General features: G+C 34.1%; 5 protein-coding genes across 6 annotated transcripts; 2 read left to right on the forward strand and 3 right to left on the reverse strand.

Annotated features, from left to right (window-relative positions):
- Positions 1-252: 252 nt before the first annotated feature.
- Dp1 (satellite-binding protein 1 Dp1) lies at positions 253-12,807 on the forward strand. Its single transcript, XM_043416271.1, has 17 exons — positions 253-341; positions 691-760; positions 2,434-2,636; positions 2,893-3,315; positions 3,582-3,797; positions 4,227-4,410; positions 4,665-4,979; positions 5,065-5,174; positions 5,288-5,620; positions 5,747-6,025; positions 6,211-6,369; positions 6,806-6,940; positions 7,050-7,268; positions 7,585-8,136; positions 8,267-8,464; positions 8,556-8,774; positions 9,144-12,807. Exons 3-17 carry the CDS (start codon positions 2,472-2,474, stop codon positions 9,384-9,386), a joined length of 3,750 nt encoding a protein of 1,249 aa, XP_043272206.1. The 5' UTR covers positions 253-341; positions 691-760; positions 2,434-2,471; the 3' UTR covers positions 9,387-12,807.
- On the reverse strand, positions 12,511-13,740 carry LOC122409065 (dual specificity protein phosphatase 19-like). Its single transcript, XM_043416306.1, has one exon. It carries the CDS (start codon positions 13,727-13,729, stop codon positions 13,112-13,114), a length of 618 nt encoding a protein of 205 aa, XP_043272241.1. The 5' UTR covers positions 13,730-13,740; the 3' UTR covers positions 12,511-13,111.
- Positions 13,741-13,890: 150 nt separating this feature from the next.
- On the reverse strand, positions 13,891-16,091 carry LOC122409063 (tRNA pseudouridine synthase-like 1). The gene is made up of 6 exons (XM_043416304.1): positions 15,911-16,091; positions 15,469-15,597; positions 15,010-15,144; positions 14,754-14,900; positions 14,367-14,601; positions 13,891-14,099 (listed from the first exon to the last, which is right to left on the reverse strand). The coding sequence occupies exons 1-6, from the start codon at positions 15,955-15,957 to the stop codon at positions 13,905-13,907; spliced, it is 888 nt and encodes a 295-aa protein (XP_043272239.1). The 5' UTR covers positions 15,958-16,091; the 3' UTR covers positions 13,891-13,904.
- A 161-nt stretch (positions 16,092-16,252) lies between these two features.
- On the reverse strand, positions 16,253-19,120 carry LOC122409062 (beta-1,3-glucosyltransferase). The gene is made up of 9 exons (XM_043416303.1): positions 18,810-19,120; positions 18,608-18,717; positions 18,252-18,434; positions 18,031-18,161; positions 17,766-17,946; positions 17,484-17,619; positions 17,219-17,366; positions 16,765-17,044; positions 16,253-16,664 (listed from the first exon to the last, which is right to left on the reverse strand). The coding sequence occupies exons 1-9, from the start codon at positions 18,871-18,873 to the stop codon at positions 16,503-16,505; spliced, it is 1,395 nt and encodes a 464-aa protein (XP_043272238.1). The 5' UTR covers positions 18,874-19,120; the 3' UTR covers positions 16,253-16,502.
- Positions 19,121-19,918: 798 nt separating this feature from the next.
- LOC122409068 (small ubiquitin-related modifier-like) lies at positions 19,919-22,144 on the forward strand. Of its 2 annotated transcripts, none has more exons than XM_043416309.1 (5): positions 19,919-20,079; positions 20,203-20,271; positions 20,430-20,507; positions 20,599-20,670; positions 21,238-22,144. In XM_043416309.1, exons 1-5 carry the CDS (start codon positions 20,065-20,067, stop codon positions 21,298-21,300), a joined length of 297 nt encoding a protein of 98 aa, XP_043272244.1. In that variant the 5' UTR covers positions 19,919-20,064; the 3' UTR covers positions 21,301-22,144. The 2 variants fall into 2 exon arrangements, with proteins under 2 accessions (XP_043272244.1, XP_043272245.1); XM_043416310.1 differs by having other exon boundaries at positions 19,920-20,079; positions 20,209-20,271.
- The last annotated feature ends 111 nt before the right edge of the window (positions 22,145-22,255 follow it).

A 22,255-nucleotide genomic window follows, 5' to 3' on the forward strand; every position in this document is an offset into this window, starting at 1 on the left:
TTCATTCGATTTCTCCGATCCCATTGCCACACATACACGTTAGTAACTAAAAAAATATTTATGATGAATTGGGAAAAATTTATAATGTTTCAATATAATAATACAAATAAACTCTTCGCAAAATATATCCAAATTGGTTTCAAATACAATATATATAGTATAGTTTCATAAAATCGAAAGATACCGACAGAGGGTGCTATAGCATCTTTCTAGGTTACACCCTTCCACCGTGTTTCTTAGATTAGGCGGTAGGGGGAAATGAGCCAGCAGCGAGGTCCGTGTCCGTGTTGGTCTCGATCTGCGATCTCTCGTCTCTCGTCTCATTTCACTTTGCGTTACCGGTAAGGAAAGTGGTGTGAACTCGGGGCTAAGCAAACCTTGACTCTCTCTTTCACATTTTCTCTCTCTCTTTCTCTCTATCTCGCAAAAATGTTCACTTCCACCATTCTTCACTATATCATTGATTGTTGACCAGTTAAAAATTTATTTAATCCATTCAAATCATGAAAATTCAGTTACAAAGTGAACTATAATCAAATTATTTTAAAGGAGTTAAAAACGGTCTCATCTGCATACACATACATACAATTATATACACATGCGAATATATAGTTAGCTATAAACGAGAAAATCACGAATTATACGGTACTCCAAGTGCGTTCGGTTGTTGAGAACAAAAAAATGTTCCAGGTGGATCATTAGTAAACTGGCGACGTAATAAGCGTTGGTTACTTGGCCGGACTTCACGAAATACGGTAGAGTAAGTACATTTTTTTAATCTTTTTATCTCCCTCCCCTCGTTTCTTTATTTTTTCCTCGTAATTCTTGAAAAAATCACTATTCTTTGGGGTAAAAAAGTATTGTTTTGTCAAATGGAAATTAACATGATACAAAAGTTAATCAAGGCGCTCTATTGAAAATTGTCATCAAATTACAAGTACAAAGATTTGAAAAAAAAATCTTAGCTCCGCCGAAATCTCTGCCTTTTGGTATGTGATACCGTGAGAGAGATAGGAGTCGTGTCAGTCGCGAGACACTCTCAGGGAAGAGGTTACAAATCTCGTGACGTGTCAAACTCACCATTCCATATGGTGGTCGGCTTCCGCTGGTCATTGACATGTTGGCATTTAACACTGTTCTCTTCTCTCGCTCTTACTCTATCTCTTTCCATTCGTTCTTCGATCATGAATAAACATTAATCCACGATTTTTTTTATACATTTTTCTCAATCTCACATAGCTTTTATAGCCGTTATTTTCTAGCCCTTGAAATAATGTTTTTCGATTATTCCTCGAACTTGACATCCACTCAAGTACCAATAATAATACTCCTAATTTTAATTACAATAATTGGACTACGAACTTTTTAATTAATCACCATCAATTAATTAAAATTATTATTATTCATTCTCAATCTAAATCTTTCTGTTAAACAGTTTTAAAAAATTGAACATTTGTAACGAATTTATTCCACGTGTTGTTAACAATATTATAAAGATCTTTTTGCATGAAGAACAACAATTAATTTTTGCATTGTCGAATTAATTTTTTTCCGAAAAAAAAGTCTAAAATTGTTTATATCAATGAGGATTCTTTTATTTAACCACAAATTTTCGATTTATGGTATGAAAAAATATAATTAATCTGTAGTAGACTTTTACAATATTTTCGTTTCATGATTGTTTGATAAGTCAAAATCATTTTGATTGCAGTGATGAAAAAAATATATCTGAGACTGAATTAAAAAATTTTAATGGTCTATCTATCAGAATAAATTCAGGGCATAATTTGATATGGTCTAAATATAGAAATTTATCTGAAGCGACCTAACCTTCGAGAAATATTTCTCAAAACTTTGACGTTCACCTGGGATGATATTTTTGTTTTCAACTCCTTTAAACAACTATTTTTCCCCAAAAGTTTTTCATTTTCTTTTTACAATTGTTCAATAAATATTGATAAAGATGTATAAACAAATAAAAAGCAACAGGTTTTGAGGAAATGAAAAAATAAATATTTATTTTGCACGAGGTTGATTATCTTGAGTAAATTCAATGAACATACGTGAGATTTTAATGAAAAATAATACGAATGGAAAAGACTCTGATTACTACATTCTCAATTGATAGTACTATTGAGCAATTATCCAATAAATGGAAATACAAAAATAAAAATGTGCTTTTTGCAATAGTTTCAATCAAGTGCTAGCAATGTCTCGAATTCAACAATATGTTTTCTCTAAAAAGAGCTCTAATACAAACCAGGATTTTTTCTGAGACATCAATGTTTCTAAAGTATTTTTATTTTTGTTGAATTTACAGACTCACCAATGTGTGAAAAAAACACTCTTGAAAATTCTCTAATTCATTATTATATGAGAAAAGTTCCTTAATGTGTATAGGCAATAAAAAATGGTAAAAATGGTGTTTTTCAGTGCTACTGTAAGGACTAGGCACGAAACAGGACAACCCGATGATGCAGCAGCAGCAGCCAGTGATGGAGGAGGGGACGGCGTACGAGCCACCTACGTATGATGAAACATTCCCAGTCCTTCCAGGATCAGCATCCAACTCGAATAATCCTCATGCTCAGCCTATCAACAATAGAATGCGTGTTGGATGTTCTGTCGTTACTCAAGTAACATTATTTCTTAAAATCATTTCGTCATCCTCCGCAACTACAAATTCAGTAACCTTTTTTTAGTACTATTTTAGTACTTTTCATGACTTTTGGTTTTAAATTGTTTATCCAGATGTCAAGCTTTTTATTATTGAGGTGGATTCTATTTTCATGAAAAAAAACTTGACGAAAAAAATAAGATGCATTGGAAAATAAATGAGTTTTTTTTCCTGTATTGTGCACTTGATTTGATTGATTTTGGGTGAATTCGTAGGTTTTTCATGTGCCCCTGGAAGAGCGTAAATTCGATCACAGTGACAAATTCGGTGAAGGCGAGTCAATGAGGACATGTCAGGCGATAATGCGGGAGACTCACGCCCACATTGAGATGTGCTCGTCGAAGAATCAATCGTTGACTTTTGTTTTGAATGGCAAAATCAATGAGGTGCTCGAGGCGAAACGTCGTATCTTGGCGACTTTTCAGACTCAAGCTAGCAAACAAATATCCATTCCTAAAGAGCATCATCGTTGGATACTCGGCAAGCAAAGATCACGCTTGAATGAGCTTGAAATAAAAACTGCAACAAAAATTAGTCTACCCGGTGTTGATGTACAATCTGATATTATTACTATTACCGGCACTAAAGAAGGAATTGAAAAAGCCGAACACGAAATCAAAGTCATTTCTGACGAGCAGGTAAGAATAAGTCAAAATCAAAGGAATTCAACCATTTACTCTTTTCTTGTGAGTTATAATATTAGCGCGGAACATTCATTAATTAACATGGAAAATGATTTTTTTTTCATGAACTTATATCCGAAATAAAGTAATATGGAGAGCAATTCTTTATTCAAAAATATCGAATGAGTATTTTATTGACTCTGAAAATAACTGAAAAACTTGAATTAATTTGAAGAAAAAACAAATACTTAATGTTGGTGAATTATATACGTTGATTACAGTCGAGAAAAGCGTTCGAACGGATAACCGTGCCAAAGATTTACCATCCGTTCATATGCGGCGCTCACAATGAGAAACTTAGTGCCATGATTGCCGAAACAGGGGCAAGAATAAATATTCCACCACCTTCCGTCCAAAACGACGATATAACCATTGCCGGCGAAAAGGAGGGTGTCGCAGCAGCCAAACGAATGATTGAGAACATTTACAATGACATGGTGAGAAATCGTTCCACCAAATATTTATATAATCGTCAATTCACTCTCGTTTCTTTGCGTCTTTCACTTATCTCGATGATAAGTAAATATGAGGGGACAAAAACTCGATAATCATTGCATCCTAATTTGTTGACACAATTTTATTCTCTTCATTTCTGTTAATCACTAAGTCAAAATTCGTTTTGAAATTTCTTACTTCAATATAATTGTGAATTTACTAAAACCAACGATTCAAGAATTTCTCTTCTCCCATTTGATTTACATTTAATTAATATTTTAATAATAAAATGATTTTGAACAAAGATCTCGAATTTCCCATAAAATATTCTTTAGAAAGATAAAAAAAAGATTAAGCTCGGTGAAACTTATTACTCTATTGCGTTAAATACTATTTCCCGTTATTTATTCTTCGTGCTTTTTTTTATTCAGGAAAAGAGGTGTACGACTGTTTCCGTGGAGGTGCCAAAATCCCAGCACAAGTACGTTGTTGGTCCTCGCAATAGTACAATCGCCGAAATTCTACAATTGACCGGTGTCAGCGTTGAAATGCCACCAAACGATTCTCCCATAGGAACCATTAAGTTACGAGGACCTCAGGAAAAATTGGGCCAAGGTTTCTATCATTTCTATCTATAAAAATATTTTTTTCTGCAGCTTTAGTTCAACAAATTCAAAACAATGGGGACTTAACTTTTTTCAAAAAAAGTTTCTCAAAATTGCATCATAATTGTTTCTATTTCGAAAAGATCCTAATTCTTATTAATCTTAATCGTTATTAATATTATAAAAGGATAAGAAATCTATTCTGGGGTATACCCATTAAAAACCGTAAATACGTTGCCTGATTTGAATGTTTAATTTTTCCAGCTCTGAACACCGTATATGAGAAAGCGAACAGCGTTCGCACAGCCGTTGTTGAAGCTCCATCATGGATTCACAAGTATATAATCGGTAGAAAAGGTGCCAACATAAAAAAATTGACCGGTGATTTGCCCAAGGTCCATGTTGAGTTTACGATGAAAGATGATAAAATAAAAATCGAAGGACCGCCCGAAGATGTGGAAAAAGCGAAATTGGAGTTGGACACCGTTGCCCATGATCTCATGAGCAAACTCACGTTCGTCGACCTTCAAGTTGACCCGAAATACTTTAAATACATTATAGGAAAAAACGGCGCAAATAGTAGGCAAAAAATTCATACTAACGAAAATATTTTAATAACGTTCCGATGTATTGAATTTTATAATGATTCTCGAATGCTTTACAGTAAATCGATTGAAGGAGGAAACGGGGGTTGATCTAAATTTCTCTGAAGTGGGTGGTTCTAAAATGATTCGGATCGAAGGAAATCCGGAAGGTGTGAGAGAAGCTGAAACGGTAGTTTTCTAAACTTGCATTTCTTTTCCCTATATTTCGTTATTTTGCTAAGCGTCTATGACTTTTTTGTATTTTGTTTGCTCATGCTCTTTCGATGAAACAATTTTTTCTAGAAACTTATGGATATGGTCAAAAAGTTAGACAACGAGAAAGAAAAAGATGTAATAATCGATCATCGTTACTACGCGAGTATAATAGGAAGCAAAGGTGACAACATCAAAGAAATTCGTGACAAATTCAATAACGTACAAATTACGATTCCCGGACCGGGTGAGAAGGACGATATCGTTAAAATTCGAGGTCCCAAAGAGGACGTCGACAAGTGCCATAAACATTTGATGCAGCTCGTCAAGGAACTTGACGAGAATACCCATGTTCTCGAATTCCCGATATTCAAACAGTTTCACAAATTCGTTATCGGCCGTGGGGGTGGAAATATCCGCAAGGTAATTTTTTCCGATATAATATGTTTGTTTTTCATTTTCTTTTACCGAAGCCCTGGTTATAATTTCAATACGATCTACATAAATTATGGATTCAACTGCATTAATACCGAGAAAAAATATTTTCAGATTCGAGAGGAAACTCATACGAAAATTGACTTACCAGCCGAGGGAGTCAAAAGCGAGGTGATCACAATAACTGGAAAGAAAAAAAATGTCGAGGAAGCGAGGGACAAAATTCAAAAAATTCAAAACGAATTGAGCAACATTGTAACCGAAGAAATATCTATTCCTCCGAAATTTTACAACTCTCTCATCGGTATCGGTGGCAAACTCATACATTCAATAATGGAAGATTGCGGAGGTGTTACTATCAAATTTCCACCGGCAGATAGTAAAAGCGACAAGGTAAGAAGCAAAAATGTTTTTAAAAATAGATCACTGTCTAAACAAAAATCTCGAATTCGCAGATTGACATAATTTTCCTCAAAATATAACATGACGTGTTGTGTCAGCTGCGTTCTGAAACGAAGAACGTTACAAATATCATGAAAGATCGATCTTCTAAAAACTTAATATTCTCACTTTTTCAGGTGAGCATCAAAGGACCCAAGGACGATGTTGAAAAGGCCAAACAGCAATTGCTCGAACAAACGAATGAGAAACAATTAGCCAGTTTTACGGACACTGTGCGTGCCAATCCTGTACATCACAAATTTATCATTGGCAAACACGGTGCCAATATTAAAAAGGTATGACTCATAGTTCCATTAGAAAAAAAAAACAAAAATAATTATAAATAAACAAAATAAGGAAATTGATGTATTTTGGGCATGGATATGCTGCACGCCTTGCCTTGCCCTGTCGTCTCTAATTATGATGAATCGAAATGTTTCTTGATAGGCCACTTTTTCGGTACTCACATTCCATTTCTTATGAAAAAATATTTCATCCTCTCAACTCTTTCAATGTGACAATAAACATTTCAAAGTTCTCACACTCGACAAAATTTAAGACTAGCTTCAAAGTTTTCCCATGTATTTTTCATAGTAATTTCGAATCAAGAAAACCCATCGGTGCTCGAACAAGGAGTCATTTTCCAAAAATAATCTTCATAAAAAATTCTCAAACACTAACTGATTAGAAAAACTGTAAATATGTCTATTCATTTCTCATTAAAAATTACAGATTAGAGAATCAACAGGAGCTCGCATAGTTTTTCCCACTGATAAAGATGAGGACAACGAGCTGATAACGGTGATCGGAAAGAAGGATGCCGTGGAAAAAGCAAAGGCCGAACTGGAAGCAATGATTAAAGACATTGTTAGTAATTGTCCTCTATAAACCGTCCAATTGATAAATTTACTCATTATTAAAAACCCACCCATTTTCGTCGCATGAAATATAAAAAGGACTTTATATCTTTTCACAGAACAACAGCGTTGAGGATGAGATCTGCATTGATCCAAAACACCATAGGCATTTCGTTGCACGTAGGGGCGGAGTTTTGTATCGTATAGCCGACGAATGTGGTGGCGTGCAAATATCATTTCCACGAGCCGGTGTTGACAGCGATAAAGTTACGCTGAAGGGACCTCGTGATTGTATCGAAGCTGCAAAACAACGAATGCGAGAAATTGTGCAAGAACTGGTAAAGCACAAAACATTTTCATTGAAGTTTTCTCTCCTTTCATAATTCTCCGTCTGTTGTTCAGGCAGTTTCTCAAATCGACTAGCGCAGTTCGCTAAGATAACCTATAAAAAACGATGTTAAAATTACAATTTTTCACTTTGTGTGTTTGAACTTCTTGCTATTGATGAATCCTTCATATCGATAATAAAAACATTCCATTCATTTTGAATTTTTTGTAGCACCCAAACTTCGTGTTTTAATCAATGATTCGTTGATAACTCTAACTCATTTTTCTCGTTTCTGGTTTTTCATCATAATTCACGATTTTTTTTAGGAATCCATGGTGACCGTAGAGTGTGTCATTCCCCAAAAACACCATCGAACAGTGATGGGATCAAGGGGTTCCAAAGTTCAAAATATAACGTCTGAATTTGACGTACAAATAAAATTCCCGGAGAGAGAACAACACGACGAAAACAACACGAATAACGCGGAGAATCCGCAGGTGAACGGCGATGAAAACGGCGAGACTGTTCAAACATCAGAAAACCCATTGCCTTGCGATATCGTTCGGATTACCGGACAACCGGAAAAAGTAGAGGCTGCGAAACAAGCGCTTCTTGATCTTGTGCCGGTTGTTATCGAGGTTGAGGTACCTTTTGACCTCCATCGCCTCATTATCGGACGTTCCGGTCGAGACGTGCGTACTTTAATGTCAAAATACGATGTTCACATCACTCTCTCCTCGGCCGAAGAAAAACAAGATTTGATCAAGATCATAGGCACAAAGTCTTGCGTCGAAGAAGCCAAAGAGGCGATCCTTGAAAGGTGCCGCGATCTTGAGGCTCAAAAACAAGAACGTGAACTCAAATCTTACGAGCTGAAGGTACCCCGGGAAATTCGATAACTAAAAGTCAAAATTCACATTTACTGAAAATCCGTTTAACTTTAAACGATCAAAAGATTAAATGTAAGCCGATTCGATTGTTATTTAAATTTTCTCTTTCTTTTTTCAGCTCGAAGTTGATCCAGAATATCATCCGAAATTAATCGGTCGTCGTGGTGCTGTTATCAAGAAAATCCGTACAGACCACGACGTTCAAGTGAATTTCCCCCACAAGGGAGATCCGGATGAACATATCATAACCATAACCGGCTTCGAGAAAAACGCTCACGATGCGCGTGACGAGATAATGAAAATAGTTAATGAATTGGTAATTTTCATTACAATTTAATTTATCCTCAGTATTCTTCTTGTCCTTTGATAAATAATCCAAAACATAATCGTTTTATTTGTTCCTGCAGAATGGATTGACCAAGGAAGAAATAAGCATAAACTCTGCAGTCCATTCTCGTCTCATAGGCGCAAGAGGCAAAAACATACGAAAAATTATGGAAGATTTCAAAGTCGACATAAACTTCCCCCGAAAAGATGACAGCGATCCTGACCTCGTGACTATTATAGGACCCGAGGATAACGTCGCTGACGCCAAGGATCATCTTCTCAATCTCGAAGACGAATATGTAAGTTTTTTTTGAAAATTTGATTTTTAATTGAAAATAAAGTGGAATTCGTATTTAGAGCAGCTAAAAAATGATTGAAATGAAATTATTGAACTCGTCGTCTCACCTTATACTTTTTTCATGGAAAAAGTAAAATAACCAGGATTTAGTAGCCCCTACGTTCGGCACAGAGGTACAAAACACGAGAACAAAATTCATACTTTTGTAACAGTGCAACTTGAATGACGTACTAAAATGAAACTGTGTGTAATCGAGGAAGTAGTCACTTCCGAGAAATTATGTATAAATATTGCAATAAAATTTGATATAATTTTGCATAATATTCACTAAAAATATAATGAATGTGGATACGAATTTGATACATTGCAGTTGCAAGATCTTGAAGACAAAGACGCATTAAATTCGTTTTTGGTGAACAAACGGAAAACTGGACGAGAACATGGTAACAGCGAGAGTGATCCCGGCTTCGTAGTCAAAGGTGGGCCATGGGAGCAAGAGGGTTCAAAAATAGCACCGAATACAGCGAGCGTTGAAGATTTCCCAAGCTTCCGTGGTCATGATTCGAGTCAGCCACCAATTTCGACACCCGATGGTCCTTGGGGTAAGCGTTAAGAACGCGGCTCGCATCGACAAATCTTCGGTCAACGAAATTTTTTCCACTCTTTTATTTACTCTTGCTCCCTCTCTCTCTTTTTCTTTCTACCAATCTGTCAGTCTCTTTTTGCCCCGAATAACAATTAACGATAGCGGAAAAACGGGCCTCGAGAAATTTTCACGAGCTTCAAACTCCTCTGACAATGATAATAACGAAAAAGAAGAACTAAAAGAAAAAACGCAAAGGATGAACATTTACTACTTGCAATTTACCGATCCATCGCTGACTGTGCTGCTGCAGGCATAAACACGACCTTGGCAATTCTCCCGGACTTCGAAACTGATTTTTGCATTGAAAAAAAAGAAAAAAGCAAAAAACAAATGGAACAATCTTGATTAATTCGGTACGTTTCAACTCGGATTAACGAGCTGTAGTATATCAAAAAACGTATTCGCAATTGCAACATCTTTTTTCTGTCCCATTGAATCATGTAGAAATGCGTTATTTTTGTATATTCGTCTGTGCTTAAACGTGTTCTTGTTATTTTTTACAACTTCAATTAGGATTATTTAAAGAAATTTTTTTTTCTCGTACTCACGTTGCCAATTCATCCGCAGGGCTATGAAAAAGTAATCGTACTTTCCTCGGCTAACGCTCGTTCTTTCGAAGAAAGTTCTAAACGACTTTTAAACACGTCCAAGCTAAAAGCATAAACCATGAAAAAAACAATCTCACTAGGACAACTAATTTTTGCGAGTAGTATTGTGTCTTTTTTTTTGTTGATATGATGCTCAAATAGTTTAAGATTTGGTAATATCACTAGTTTAGAATGAGCTTTCCAATTATTTTTTTTCCTCCCTCGTTGCACAAGCTGGAATAAAAAAAGCTTGAAGAATCACAATGAACAAAAGAAAAATGTATTTTCTTATTTGTAAAATCGTTAAATGTTTGAAAACGAACGTAATCCGAAAAAGCCTGGAAGGATATGGTCTGTTTTTGTAAGGCTGATAATGAAAATATATTATTTTTTCATTTGATGCATGAAATTAGATTCTGAATTAAATGTTCTTTGCAATTCGAATCATAAAAACTTTGTTTAGCGAGCATCGGAAGATCATACTGTTTATTTATTCAATCGATTTTCCATCTGATCGTCTCAATTCTCGAAAAACTTCAAGAAAGTTTCAAAACCATTTCTAAAGCTCAGAACTAAAAGAACTGCAAGAAGTTAATAATCATTGCCGGAATGCCTTTGCTATACAGATACGTTGTACTTAAGGAGATTGTCGCTTTCCAAAAAATGTATAAGCTCATTTTTTCTCTCTATTCTGACAGTGTATTTGCATGATGCATATATGTATATATATATTTATATACATGTGTGTATGTGTATGTATAAAAAATTGAACACATTTATTTTCACTGGTCTCGATGCGCCGGACGTAGAGTTCATTAATATTTTTTTTCCATCACCAATTGTTTAAGCTTTTTTTGCCGTTTATTTTGCTCTCAACACTCAGCCCTCGGCACACAATCTTTCGTCTATTTATTTATAGAAAAACGCAATTTTTCTTCGGTTCACAAAGCTATGATTGAATGATGGAATGATGAATCGATCGATTCGTTGGCACGAGGAGAAAATAATATACAATTTGAAAGAACCTATATCGGGACGCGAACGAATGATTCGAGTATATGGCGGGGCTTCTTCAGGGTCTATCCGAGGTGGAGGTTCCTAACATAGAATAATATACAATAAAAATAATTTAAAAATACAAAAAAAAGAGGAGATTTTAAAAACATGCGAATAAAGTGAATTAATGAGACAAGTTGCAATATTATTCCAATGCTTTTTATGATCAGGATAGCGTTCGATATTATGAAAAAAAAATAAAATAAAAAACGATAACCGATCAGTACACAAACACGATCTTCGAAAGGCCTTAGTTTACATACTAGAGCTCGACTATTATTATATAAAAAAAGGAAACAAAAAAAATGAAAAAAAAAAATATAAATATATATATAAACGACGAATTGTAAGTGGCGGGAAATGTGCGGAATGTTCCAGAGGATGCCTCGGCCTCTTCTGCAACGCCGTTTCTTAACGTACACACGAAAAAGAACACTCACACATGGACACGCGCGCGTGTGCACACAGACATAAACAAGCTATATTTTTATTTTTCTCACAAAATACTTCTTCTTTTCCTCTTTATCTATCTATCTATCAATCTCTCTCTCTCTTCTATTTATTCTCCCAACATTTAACGAATTAATTTCGAGCATGTTTTTCCGTTTACGAGAATTAACGTGCGTACATACTATTTATGAGGCCAACTAGTTAAGAAATGAAAAACGAAGAAAAAATAATAATGCAAAAAACCGCGAAGAGAGACAAAAAATAAAGAAGAAAGAATCAACGGAAAGCCAACAAACAAAAACCAACAGCAACTATTCTGTTCAAGTGCCTTGTCTATTTTCTTCGAGACAGCTCATTTCAATTGTTGGAGGAATGTGAATAATGAAAATGAAACAAAAAAGATGAAAAAAAAGAAGAAGGGAAAGAAAAACGGAAGAAAAAAAAAGCAAACGGTTATGTATATGAAAAATATCGATAATAATTATGTACTCGTGTATGGAATTTCGCGAATGAGATAACGAGATGAAGAGATAAAATTCGAGCTGATGAACACGACGAAAAAAAAACGCAACCATGAAATTCAAGGGTGTGAAATTTATATGAAATAAGCGCTGATAATTTTGCCAGAACGTTCTAACGCGAGAACACACCGTTGAATTACAATAGTAAATAATATCGAACGGTATACAGAAGAAATTGCAAAAAAAAAAGAAATTAAGAGAAGAATAAAACTAAAAATTCACTTATATTTTTTAGATTTACAGCCATTTTTATAAGCCTACTTGGATACGATCGACCTATACGTGTGTTATCTTTTATCTCCTCATAATTAATTGTACTACGTTTGAAACGTCGTTTCATTCGATTGTGGTTAAAAACAAATAAATGAAACAAAAGGAAAGAGAGGACAAATAAAGAATTGCTCGTAACAATGAAATTCGTACGATTATGTCACATAATTCGCCAAAAAAAATGAAAACAAAGAAAAACACGTGAACGAAAAATTATAAATATATATTATATATACATATACATATATAAATGAAACTTCGTTTTCGGCCATCGAATATCGTAAAAGGAAGCTCTGCATGAACATAATATCATTTTATAATTGATTTATAGGGGGATATTATATTATAGCTAGTGTAATTTATAATTATACTACTATTGTAAACACATAATAAGCGAATATGAATTGTTTTCTTTCGCTATAAAACGTCAACAACAAGAACAAAAGTGAAAATCTTTAATAGCATAATACCACACACATAAGTAAATGAAATGTTGTTAACCAATGACTTTTGTTTGTTTCGATTTATTTACTATAATCCACCTTCTTCCTATTCACTGAAAAAATTCCATCAATCGTCTCTGCAATTTTTTTTTTCAAAATAATCGGAAAATTTATATAAAATATCTTATACCCTGTTATCGATTATCTTTCAGATATAAGAAAAAATTAATTTTTAATTTATTTGTACAGCAAAGTCATGACCATATCCGATATTTTTTATTTAAGCTAAAATGTCAGTAAAAAGAAACACAAAACGAAATTGAAGTAGTATTTGATCACGGAACCAAAGCTGAGTGTTAATTTCTTCAGAGCTCCTCGATGTGATTAGAATATTTCTCAGAAAGCATGGATTTCAAATTCAAGATCGACTGTAATTGCTTAACGAAACCGTCGTTTGGTCGGATGCAAGTTCTCAGAGATTTCACCCTTTCATAAGCTTCCTCGTATTTGAAATTTTCTGTTGCCATCAAATAAGCAATAACAATTGTCGCCGAGCGAGAAACACCTGCGTTACAATGTACTAAAATATTATCTCTCTTGCATTCGTGTATTATTCTCAGACACTCTGGGATCACTGTGGATATCTCAAATTCTGGTAAATCAAGAAAATCCACGAAATGATATTTGATTCCGTCTAGCTCAACGGGAACTTTTATTCCGAGACTGAGAACGTGACGTATGCAATGATTCTTCAATGATTCCTCGTTCGTCACAGGATCCTGAGAACTCAGAAATAATCCTTCCGTGATTCGTGCTATTTGCATGTCTGGTTTCTCATCCACTACGAAAGGCAAACGTTTCTCCTTCAATTTACGTTCAACACCATCATATATTTCATATCTCTCGCCTGCTTCATTTGTTAATATTGTAGTCGTTGCTTTTAACTTTTTTTTCCTCGCCTCAATTTGACTTAGAAGGTCCATTGTTCGAAATGCAATTTTTTCAAATTAGTTTATGCTGAAAGCTTGGTTCTCAATTTAAACGATTAAAGAGATTGTCACTCAGATGTTCCGAAAACCACGGTTATTTGAAATGATCGTGTATTTTGTTTATTCGTCGTAGAGAATATATTTTCTTTCGTTAAAAAAAAACAGTAATCTAATGACGTATTCGACTGGTTGCTAATTCTACGCGATCGTACGTCACTTCTTTGAGGTAAAGTCCATGAGGCGGTGCGACTGGCATAGTGGCTGTCCAACTCTGACTGGATGGAACATGCAGCATAATGTTTATGTCCCTTTCTGTTAAACTTCCAAATCCGATGCCTGCCAAGGCTCCCACGATTCGACGGACCTAATAATTTTTTGTTCATTCACCGAGTTTAATAAGAATTCTTTCCATAATGACTCATCATTATATTGATTTAAAAAAATATCATTCCGACAGATCGTCAATGGATGGTTATTGTAGGTCGTTGAAGACTCGGGTGATTTTTTTGCTCCATTTCTCAGTGTGTTTGTGATAGAAAATAAAATATTTATTTAAATTTTTTCGTAATCTTTGAGGTATCAATCGACTTTCTCGCTTATGGTCGATGAATTTTCAACTTTTTATGCTTACCTGATTGTAAAGAAAAGCTCTTGCATTGCAGACGATATTCCAATAATGAAAATTCTTAGACAGCGGATCCATCAACATGAGTGGCTCTCCGTCTTCGATCTTTAGTATGTTCAAACTTCTTTCGTATCGCAGCTCGCGCCCTGTTCGATTTTTACCCGAAAAAGTCTCAAAGTTCTTTCTACCCATAAACAAGCGCGTTGCTGCTTTTACCTTTTCTATGTCAAATTTGGTATCACTGCATACAAAATAGACTCTCATTGAATTTTTTTCGTACCAAAATTGGCTTTGATTGACAAGAAACATTGTAATATTTGGAATTTTATTTCCAATAATTCCAATTTATTGAAATGAATACTTTAAATGTTCAAACTGTAGAGTAATGATTACCTTAAATTCCATGTACGTCCCAGTTCTGCTATGGGTAGTTTCAGTTCGTGTTGGCTTTTTGGGCACATAAGCCTATAAACGTAGGTACGAGACTGAGCTCCAAATCTGACGTGGAAAGTATCTTTTATCGGAAAGAAAGAAGTTATTCTGAATAGTAAAAGAAAAAAAAAGATAATAAAAATTTGGAAAAACAGGTTCCAAACAATATTATATCGCAGTGTTTTTATTCATTTGTCAGTAGTTGAAAGGTTTTTACCTAATTTCATGTCCGCAATGGGTTAAATATCGATTCAAGGTTTTTAGAGTTGACTCAGTCTCATAAAATGGTTCATGTGGATTTTCCAATTCCACATGAGCTGTGGAGCATAAAGCATGAACCCCTGCATCTGTTCTGTAGAGTTTTTTTTACAATGGTAGTAATGCTCATTGTACAGTACAAAGTTAAATGTCAAACCTTTTCCTAACAATGATAACACTTCAGGAAATTCAGAACAGAAAATCATCCAACAGCACTTGGCGATGTCAAATTTTTGGTAAAAAGATCTATTATTTCAGACTTTTATATTTTGGAATTTTAAAAAATGCATCAATACGATCTATGCAATTATTGGTTGTCAGTTGCCATGAACACTCACTGAATTATCATGATTGGTAAACACACAAAAGATTTGAAAATTTTCTCCAGGTTCCCCTTCAATTTACATAATTTAATTACCTGCTCGACAAGGTCAATTTTGGTCTGATCAAACTTCGTGGATAAAGAGTCAACAATCCAGCCTCAATAGCACCCTGAATAGAATCAACATCTAACAGAGATTCTGATCCTGATTGTCGTTGAGCACCTCTGGAAATAGAAATGTTTATTCGCTCAATGACAATGAGAAATAAGAAAATAAATAACACAAAGCAACAGCTTTAATAACTTTAATTGATTTGATTTGATTTCAATAACTTTATTGATTTTAAAAATTTTTTTAAATTGTAAACACAAAATTTCAATATTTTCCCAAGTTGTTGAAAATATCACGCGAATGGAATTTTTGAAAGTATTAATTAAACAAAATCGTGATAACCCACCAAGAAACAATGGTGTTTAAAAAATTTTTCAACTATAATGTATGGGTCTATTTATTCGGAGCACTCAGCACCATTTGTACCTGTAACGAGATCCGATGTAAGACATGTATATCATATAACGAACCATTATTATTTTTCTGTTTGTTTTTCTGGCAAAATAATCTACGAACACTTTGCTTTTCGTTTATTATATTTTATAAACAATGCGGCATTTAACTTGTAACTCGTCGTCTGCACACTTTCAGCACGATGTTTTTCGAAACGTGACTGTGAGAAATCACAAGCTGTGTCATCTGTAGTCCATTTTTTGAATTAGAATGTTGTGCCGATGTTTTAGGATAGTACTCTGAAAATGAATAAGAACCGTGCGCAATATAGGGACGAGTGAATATTTTCAATTTTTTCAAAAATAAAAAAGGCAATTTCGTGTAAACTTTATTGCTGCCGTTTTTAAAAAATACAGATAATTGAAATCCTCCGAACTGCAAACTCGTGATTTTTCTAGAAACCAAGATATTTTGTTGCAAATTTTCGAACACTTTGCCTACTACAAATATTCGATAAAAAATAATAAAATATCGCAATGATCCCCTCGCACCCCGCGAATACGAAGAATAATCAACTTTATTGTATTTCGATGTGCAATCAGTCTAGAATTTGAGAATTCGTTGATCATAATTCCGTATGTTCAGTTTTTTTTTGTGGATTTAATGATTCGTCGATTTCTGCAAACCATTTTTCGTAAACTTCGTAAGGATCAAGCATCCAAAATTTGTGGAAGGATACTGGTTCCTGCGAGGCCAAATAACCTGTCGCATAATCCAAAGGTCGAGCCTAGAGGAAAAATAGTACCGTTTTTATTGTAATACAACATTGTCTTTCCCTTGCTTTGTAATCTTTGCTTATTTTTATATTTTTGCTCCGAAATTCTTACTTGATGAAAAAGTGGTGAATGAACAGGGGGTACATCGATTAGATTGAGACAATATCCAAAAATATACATATCATCAGGTGCTGTTGGTGATGGACAGTCGCACATTCTCGTTTCAATGATCTTTCGAACCAACGGTTTTGAGAGAACAATTCCAGCTCCACCGGTCAAATAATCGTAACCCGAGTTCGTACTGTTTCGTACTCGAAATCCGTAGCGCTCGCCCATGGCAATCAAATTCGAAGGATTGTAACAAGTCAACAATCGCGTCAAGCGAGCCATGCTAAAAAAAATCATCGTTTAGAAAAAAAGTCGTATTTCTCATTGTGTTATTCTCATTGTGTTTTTGATTCTATGGAAGAAAACAAACTCAAACAATTTCTCACTGCTGAAAAAACCCAATCTTTTTGTTCAGTTTGAGGAGTTAAGGAAAATTCAAATATTTTTTAAAACTCGCCTTAAGATCGTGTCATCGTCAACAATTATTAACCAGTCGATATTTTTCTCAATCAGAATTTTATACGATTTTTGTAGTATCGCATGGGTTTTAGCACAATGACCTTGTTCTGTATGCGGCACCACATAGATATTCGATACATTGCTATCTATAAAGAAAATGAGAATATTTGAAAGAAGCTTTTTTATACAATACCAAAAATTTCTATGAAACGTCACTGTTAATTAAGCTTTAAAACGAAGTAACGAATGAATAAAGTGCATACCCATTTCGTCGCTGAATAACCCATAATGAAAAACATGCTTCATCCAAGTTTTCGTGATAACAGGAATTCTTTCTGTATGATATTTTTGGCATGTCTTTACGGCAACAAAAATGTTTTCCCTCGAAACAGGTTCACCCTACAACATGATTTAACAAATTCGTAGACTATTGAAGTTGTGAAAACTGGCTGATTGCAATCCCAGTTAATTCTAACGACTTAAGGAGACTTCATATATTCCCTTGAACTGTACTGTTCCTCGAAGAACTTAAATTTTCCACTCACACATGGATGGAATGATCTTGGATAAGTGGCACAATCTTTGCTAGCGACGACACAGAATTCTGGCACATGAGTGAAACGTACTCCGTTCCCAGAGTTCAAAACAAAAAGGGCAAATTCATAAGCTGCGTCAATAGAAAAATCTTGACTTGGTCCACCCTTGGTATTGAATCTTTCACTCAAGCTAAAACAATTTTATTTCAATAAAAAATGAAATTACTTTTTTTGATAAATCCTAAACACAAAAACATTCAATATTTCATTTTACCTAGCCAGTAGTGGTTTTGTCAATGCAAAGCCAGATGCAGTATTTGGATATTTGAATTTTTTAGTATGGTCTGCAAAATGATGAATAATCGTTGGTTCTCTGTCATAAATTGCATGGCCGACCCAAATTTCCTGGACAAAAATAATGAAAAATTGGAATATTGATAATAAATTGGTGGATGATTTTGGATCAGAAAAATCGTATTTTCTCAAATCGTTTACCTTTCTTTCGTTGATTTTTGACAGCACCTTGACCAACCGGTCCAGTCGAATTCCTGTATTGTCCAAACAGAAAAAAAACCATTTTGCTCCTGCATTTTCAAGTTTCAAACGATGTAGAAGTGGAAAAAATGTCCAGGAGCCATTGATCGACAATTCGTGTGTTAATATAACTTTCGGTGGTTCCTGTATAAAATTTTTCTCATCATTGATGACAATCAGTTAAAAATTTTTTTTTAAATTTTGTTGAAGGTTATTATTGTTTTTGATTGATTCGATCGTTTTCTATTAGTCACAAGAATGGGTTACTTCAACTCTGAACTTTCGTCAGAAATAAAAATATAATAATAATAGAGAACCTTGTCCAATATTTCGGCATCATTTTTTATTCGATCTTTCAATAAGTTAGCATGAGCCGCATGATAACCTTCTTGTTGACTAAGAACGACAACAACGAGTTCGGAAGGTTCTGTTGAAATTAATAAAAGATTTTCGTTATTTGTTGCGTCGCATATTTAAATTCGATTGCTTTAGTTTTTGCTATAATTCACATATTTTTACCGAAACAAGATAATTGAGGAATTGCGATGAGCAGAGTTGCGAAAATCGATTGAAGCGACAACATAGCTTTCAAACAATGGCAACAAAATAAAAAAAATTGTATGAAGTGGCGGAAGATAAAATACAGCGTTCGTCAACTTTGAAGAAAATCAAAATGAGCTTTCCTCGAAAAGGCTCAGAATATACAAATGAATATTTGGATTTATTTGCCTTCAAATTGAACCTCCAATTTTTTCTGTATAATACAAAAAAAAATAGCTAAGCAAAAGTTGACGTTCAATATGCGCGGGGAGTCAAGGACCTATACGAACTGAAAAAATTTTTATTTTTTTACAACTTTTTTTTTAAATGAGCACGGTAATGATGATGAATTTGTATAAACGTCTCGTAAGGTATAAAAATCATAATAGTGGTTTACTAGTTTTCAACAATTACGATTCGAATAATCATAAAAACGAACGAAAACGTTTCATGGTTGCCAACTTTTAGAATTTTGAAGGTTATGTATGATATTTCTTGAAAAAAATTCATTTTCTACTGGATTTGTTTCTTATATACGAAGTATGTTATAAACTATCTATAACAAAATTTAATCGAGTATATTTCAATCGTCTTTAGAGAGAATTGTTTTATATTAAATTATTATATAAAGAAAAACCCAAAAGATCTTTCACCATAAATTTTCTGAGTGCTGGAAAATTGCAAGCCAAATCAGCAACTAAATAAACGACAAAACGGATTGCAATTTTTCTACAATATTTTATTATTCCTTTTGGCAATAAAAGTTGCTATTTATGCTCGGGCTATGATAAATTTGATGCAATTTTTCGATCTGCCATATTATGATATTACTCATATGGAATTCTCGAAGTTTTCAAAATTTATTTGAAAGGGAATTCTTATAAATTTTTTTATGAAAACCGAGCCGTTTTATTTCGAAAAATGTTGTTATAACGTTAATTATCCATAACTTTCCGGATGCCGGATGTTTTACAATTTCTAGATGTCACTACTTGTATATCTGAAAACCGGAAGTGCAAGGTTCGTTCTTCGCGCGAACCTATAGCGTCCCTCACGCTCCACCACGACCACCACATATAAATTGGAGGGGAAAAAAAGAAGGACGTTATAGAGGGAATCGTATTTTTAGAATAGAGAAGGCTGTGAAACTGACAAAAGCGTGGCGCCATATTGCTTGTGTTTGGTTTGCCGTTCTGGCGCGTGGTCGAAAATAATTATAATCAATTGATACATCATGTCCGATAATCAGGTAAATTTCATTCCGATATTTGCGAAATTTTCGCGATTTCATTGGTACGATAATTTTCGAAATGGAAGAACATGTTTTTGGTAGAGAAAAACGATGCCGCTATATAACCTTCGTATGTCGTAGGAACAGAAACCCGAAGCCGGCCCAGGAGACGCAAATTCCGAGTACATTAAACTCAAAGTCGTTGGAAATGTAAGTTTGTCAACATTTTTTTACGGCGTATTATTCTAATATGTTTTATTCACGCTTAATTGGATGTTGGATCATATTCAAAGCTCCTCCTTGAACGTCGCGTGTATGGGCATTTTCGAGGACGCGTTTTTTAAGCGCCTTTTTTTCATTATTTTCAGGACAGTAACGAAATTCACTTTAGGGTAAAGATGACGACTCAAATGAACAAACTCAAAAGATCCTACAGCGAAAGAGTGGTTTGTACACTAAGAACCAAATTTTTCCATTTCCTTTTTTTTTAGTACTGTACAATTTTCTATAATTTGTATATTTCTCTTCACCGTCCAGGGTGTTCCTATCAACTCACTCAGGTTTCTCTTCGATGGCAAAAGGATCAATGATGAAGAGACGCCAAAGCAAGTAAGGAAACGGAGAATCTTTTTTTTTTAATTTTCTGAAGTTTCGTAACTCGATGTTCCGTTAGTTATTTCGTTATTTCTCTAAGAATTGGCTATATTTATAATTCATAATTTAAGCCAATTGTGTAAAACAATCAGAATTATGAGACATCTTGTTAATACAATTTAAACCAAATATGAAGTTTGTTTGCCACAATTGTATTAGTATCTAATTTTTGAGTAATGCAAATGATAAGGCTTTCCCGAAAAAGTTATAGATTTATCTTCAACAGACATGAAAAAAAGAATAAACTTTTGTTTCAAATTGAATTCATGAAATTATTTGACATTGAACTATCGCACGATGGTTGACAATATTCAAAATTATGATTCTCATAATGTAAACGTCTTATTAGAATTGAATTTGAGCTTTTCGAAGTAATAATTGGTGTTTACAACCAAATTGTCATACATAATTTTGTGTATTATAAAATTAAACTATGAAAATTTGATTTTTCAACTTTGACACTTTCTTGTTCTACATTGAAACGCAAGAACTTCAAAATCATAATGATGAATTAATTTTCAGCTGGAAATGGAGAACGATGACGTAATCGAGGTGTATCAAGAACAGACGGGTGGTCACTTTTGAAGCTCTTCAAATTGGAATGGAGGCTTGCAATTTGATTAAAATTTATTTTTCATTTTTTTTTTCCCCAATTTTTGTCAAAGTGGAAGTGATTAACGTATGATATATGAACAAAAAAAATAAAAGATCAAAGAAAAAGAGTAGGAGAAAGAGAGAAAGAAAGAGGGAAAAAAACAAAATGGACAAGGCTATAATTATTTGTGCATATGTATGTTCGTAATGAAACAAAATCTCGTATAAATTGTGTCTAGCCGTTTTACATTCCTTTGCGACGAGCAAAAAAAATGAAAACCACAAATTTGTCGGATGAGCTAGAACTAAGTAGAATAGTTATCACCTTTTTCTTCCTCTTTTTGAAAATTTTGGAATTTCAAAGAAAAAATAATGATACAACAGCATTAAAAGAGAAAAAATTAACAGAGAACATCAAGAAACATGCCTTAAATAGCGTGTAAACTTACATGTCTCCCTTTGACCTTCGAAAATGTTCATTCTCTATATAAACACTTTTATTATTCTACATTTTTTCCTTCCTTTCTTCCATTATGAGAAACACTTTCGAGCCGCACTTGCGTATGTCCGATGCGAGATGAAACAAGACAAGGATGGATACGAAAACAATAAAAGTGAAAAATCTCTCGTCGGCTTACCCAAATGTAAAATAGTTTGTCGATTTATTAAACACTCCTAGTACGGTACGAGGAATATGTGTACTCTACTTTTCGACTTAAGTCTGATTGTGGCTAACTTGTAACGGAATTTATGATAACAAACAAAATCGCATTAAAAATAATAATTAAACGAAATAAGGAACGTATAGTTAATAAAACGCTACGATAAACACAAATTATACATTTTACGGCTCAATGATTTAATTGAAACATTCATCCGAAATCGGCACGTCAATTGTTTCTGGAACGCCCGATGTGAATCAATTCCCCGAAAATTTTCATTTTTT

Source organism: Venturia canescens, chromosome 4, assembly GCF_019457755.1.
Source record: "Venturia canescens isolate UGA chromosome 4, ASM1945775v1, whole genome shotgun sequence".
In the NCBI taxonomy this organism is placed as follows: Eukaryota; Metazoa; Arthropoda; class Insecta; order Hymenoptera; family Ichneumonidae; genus Venturia; species Venturia canescens.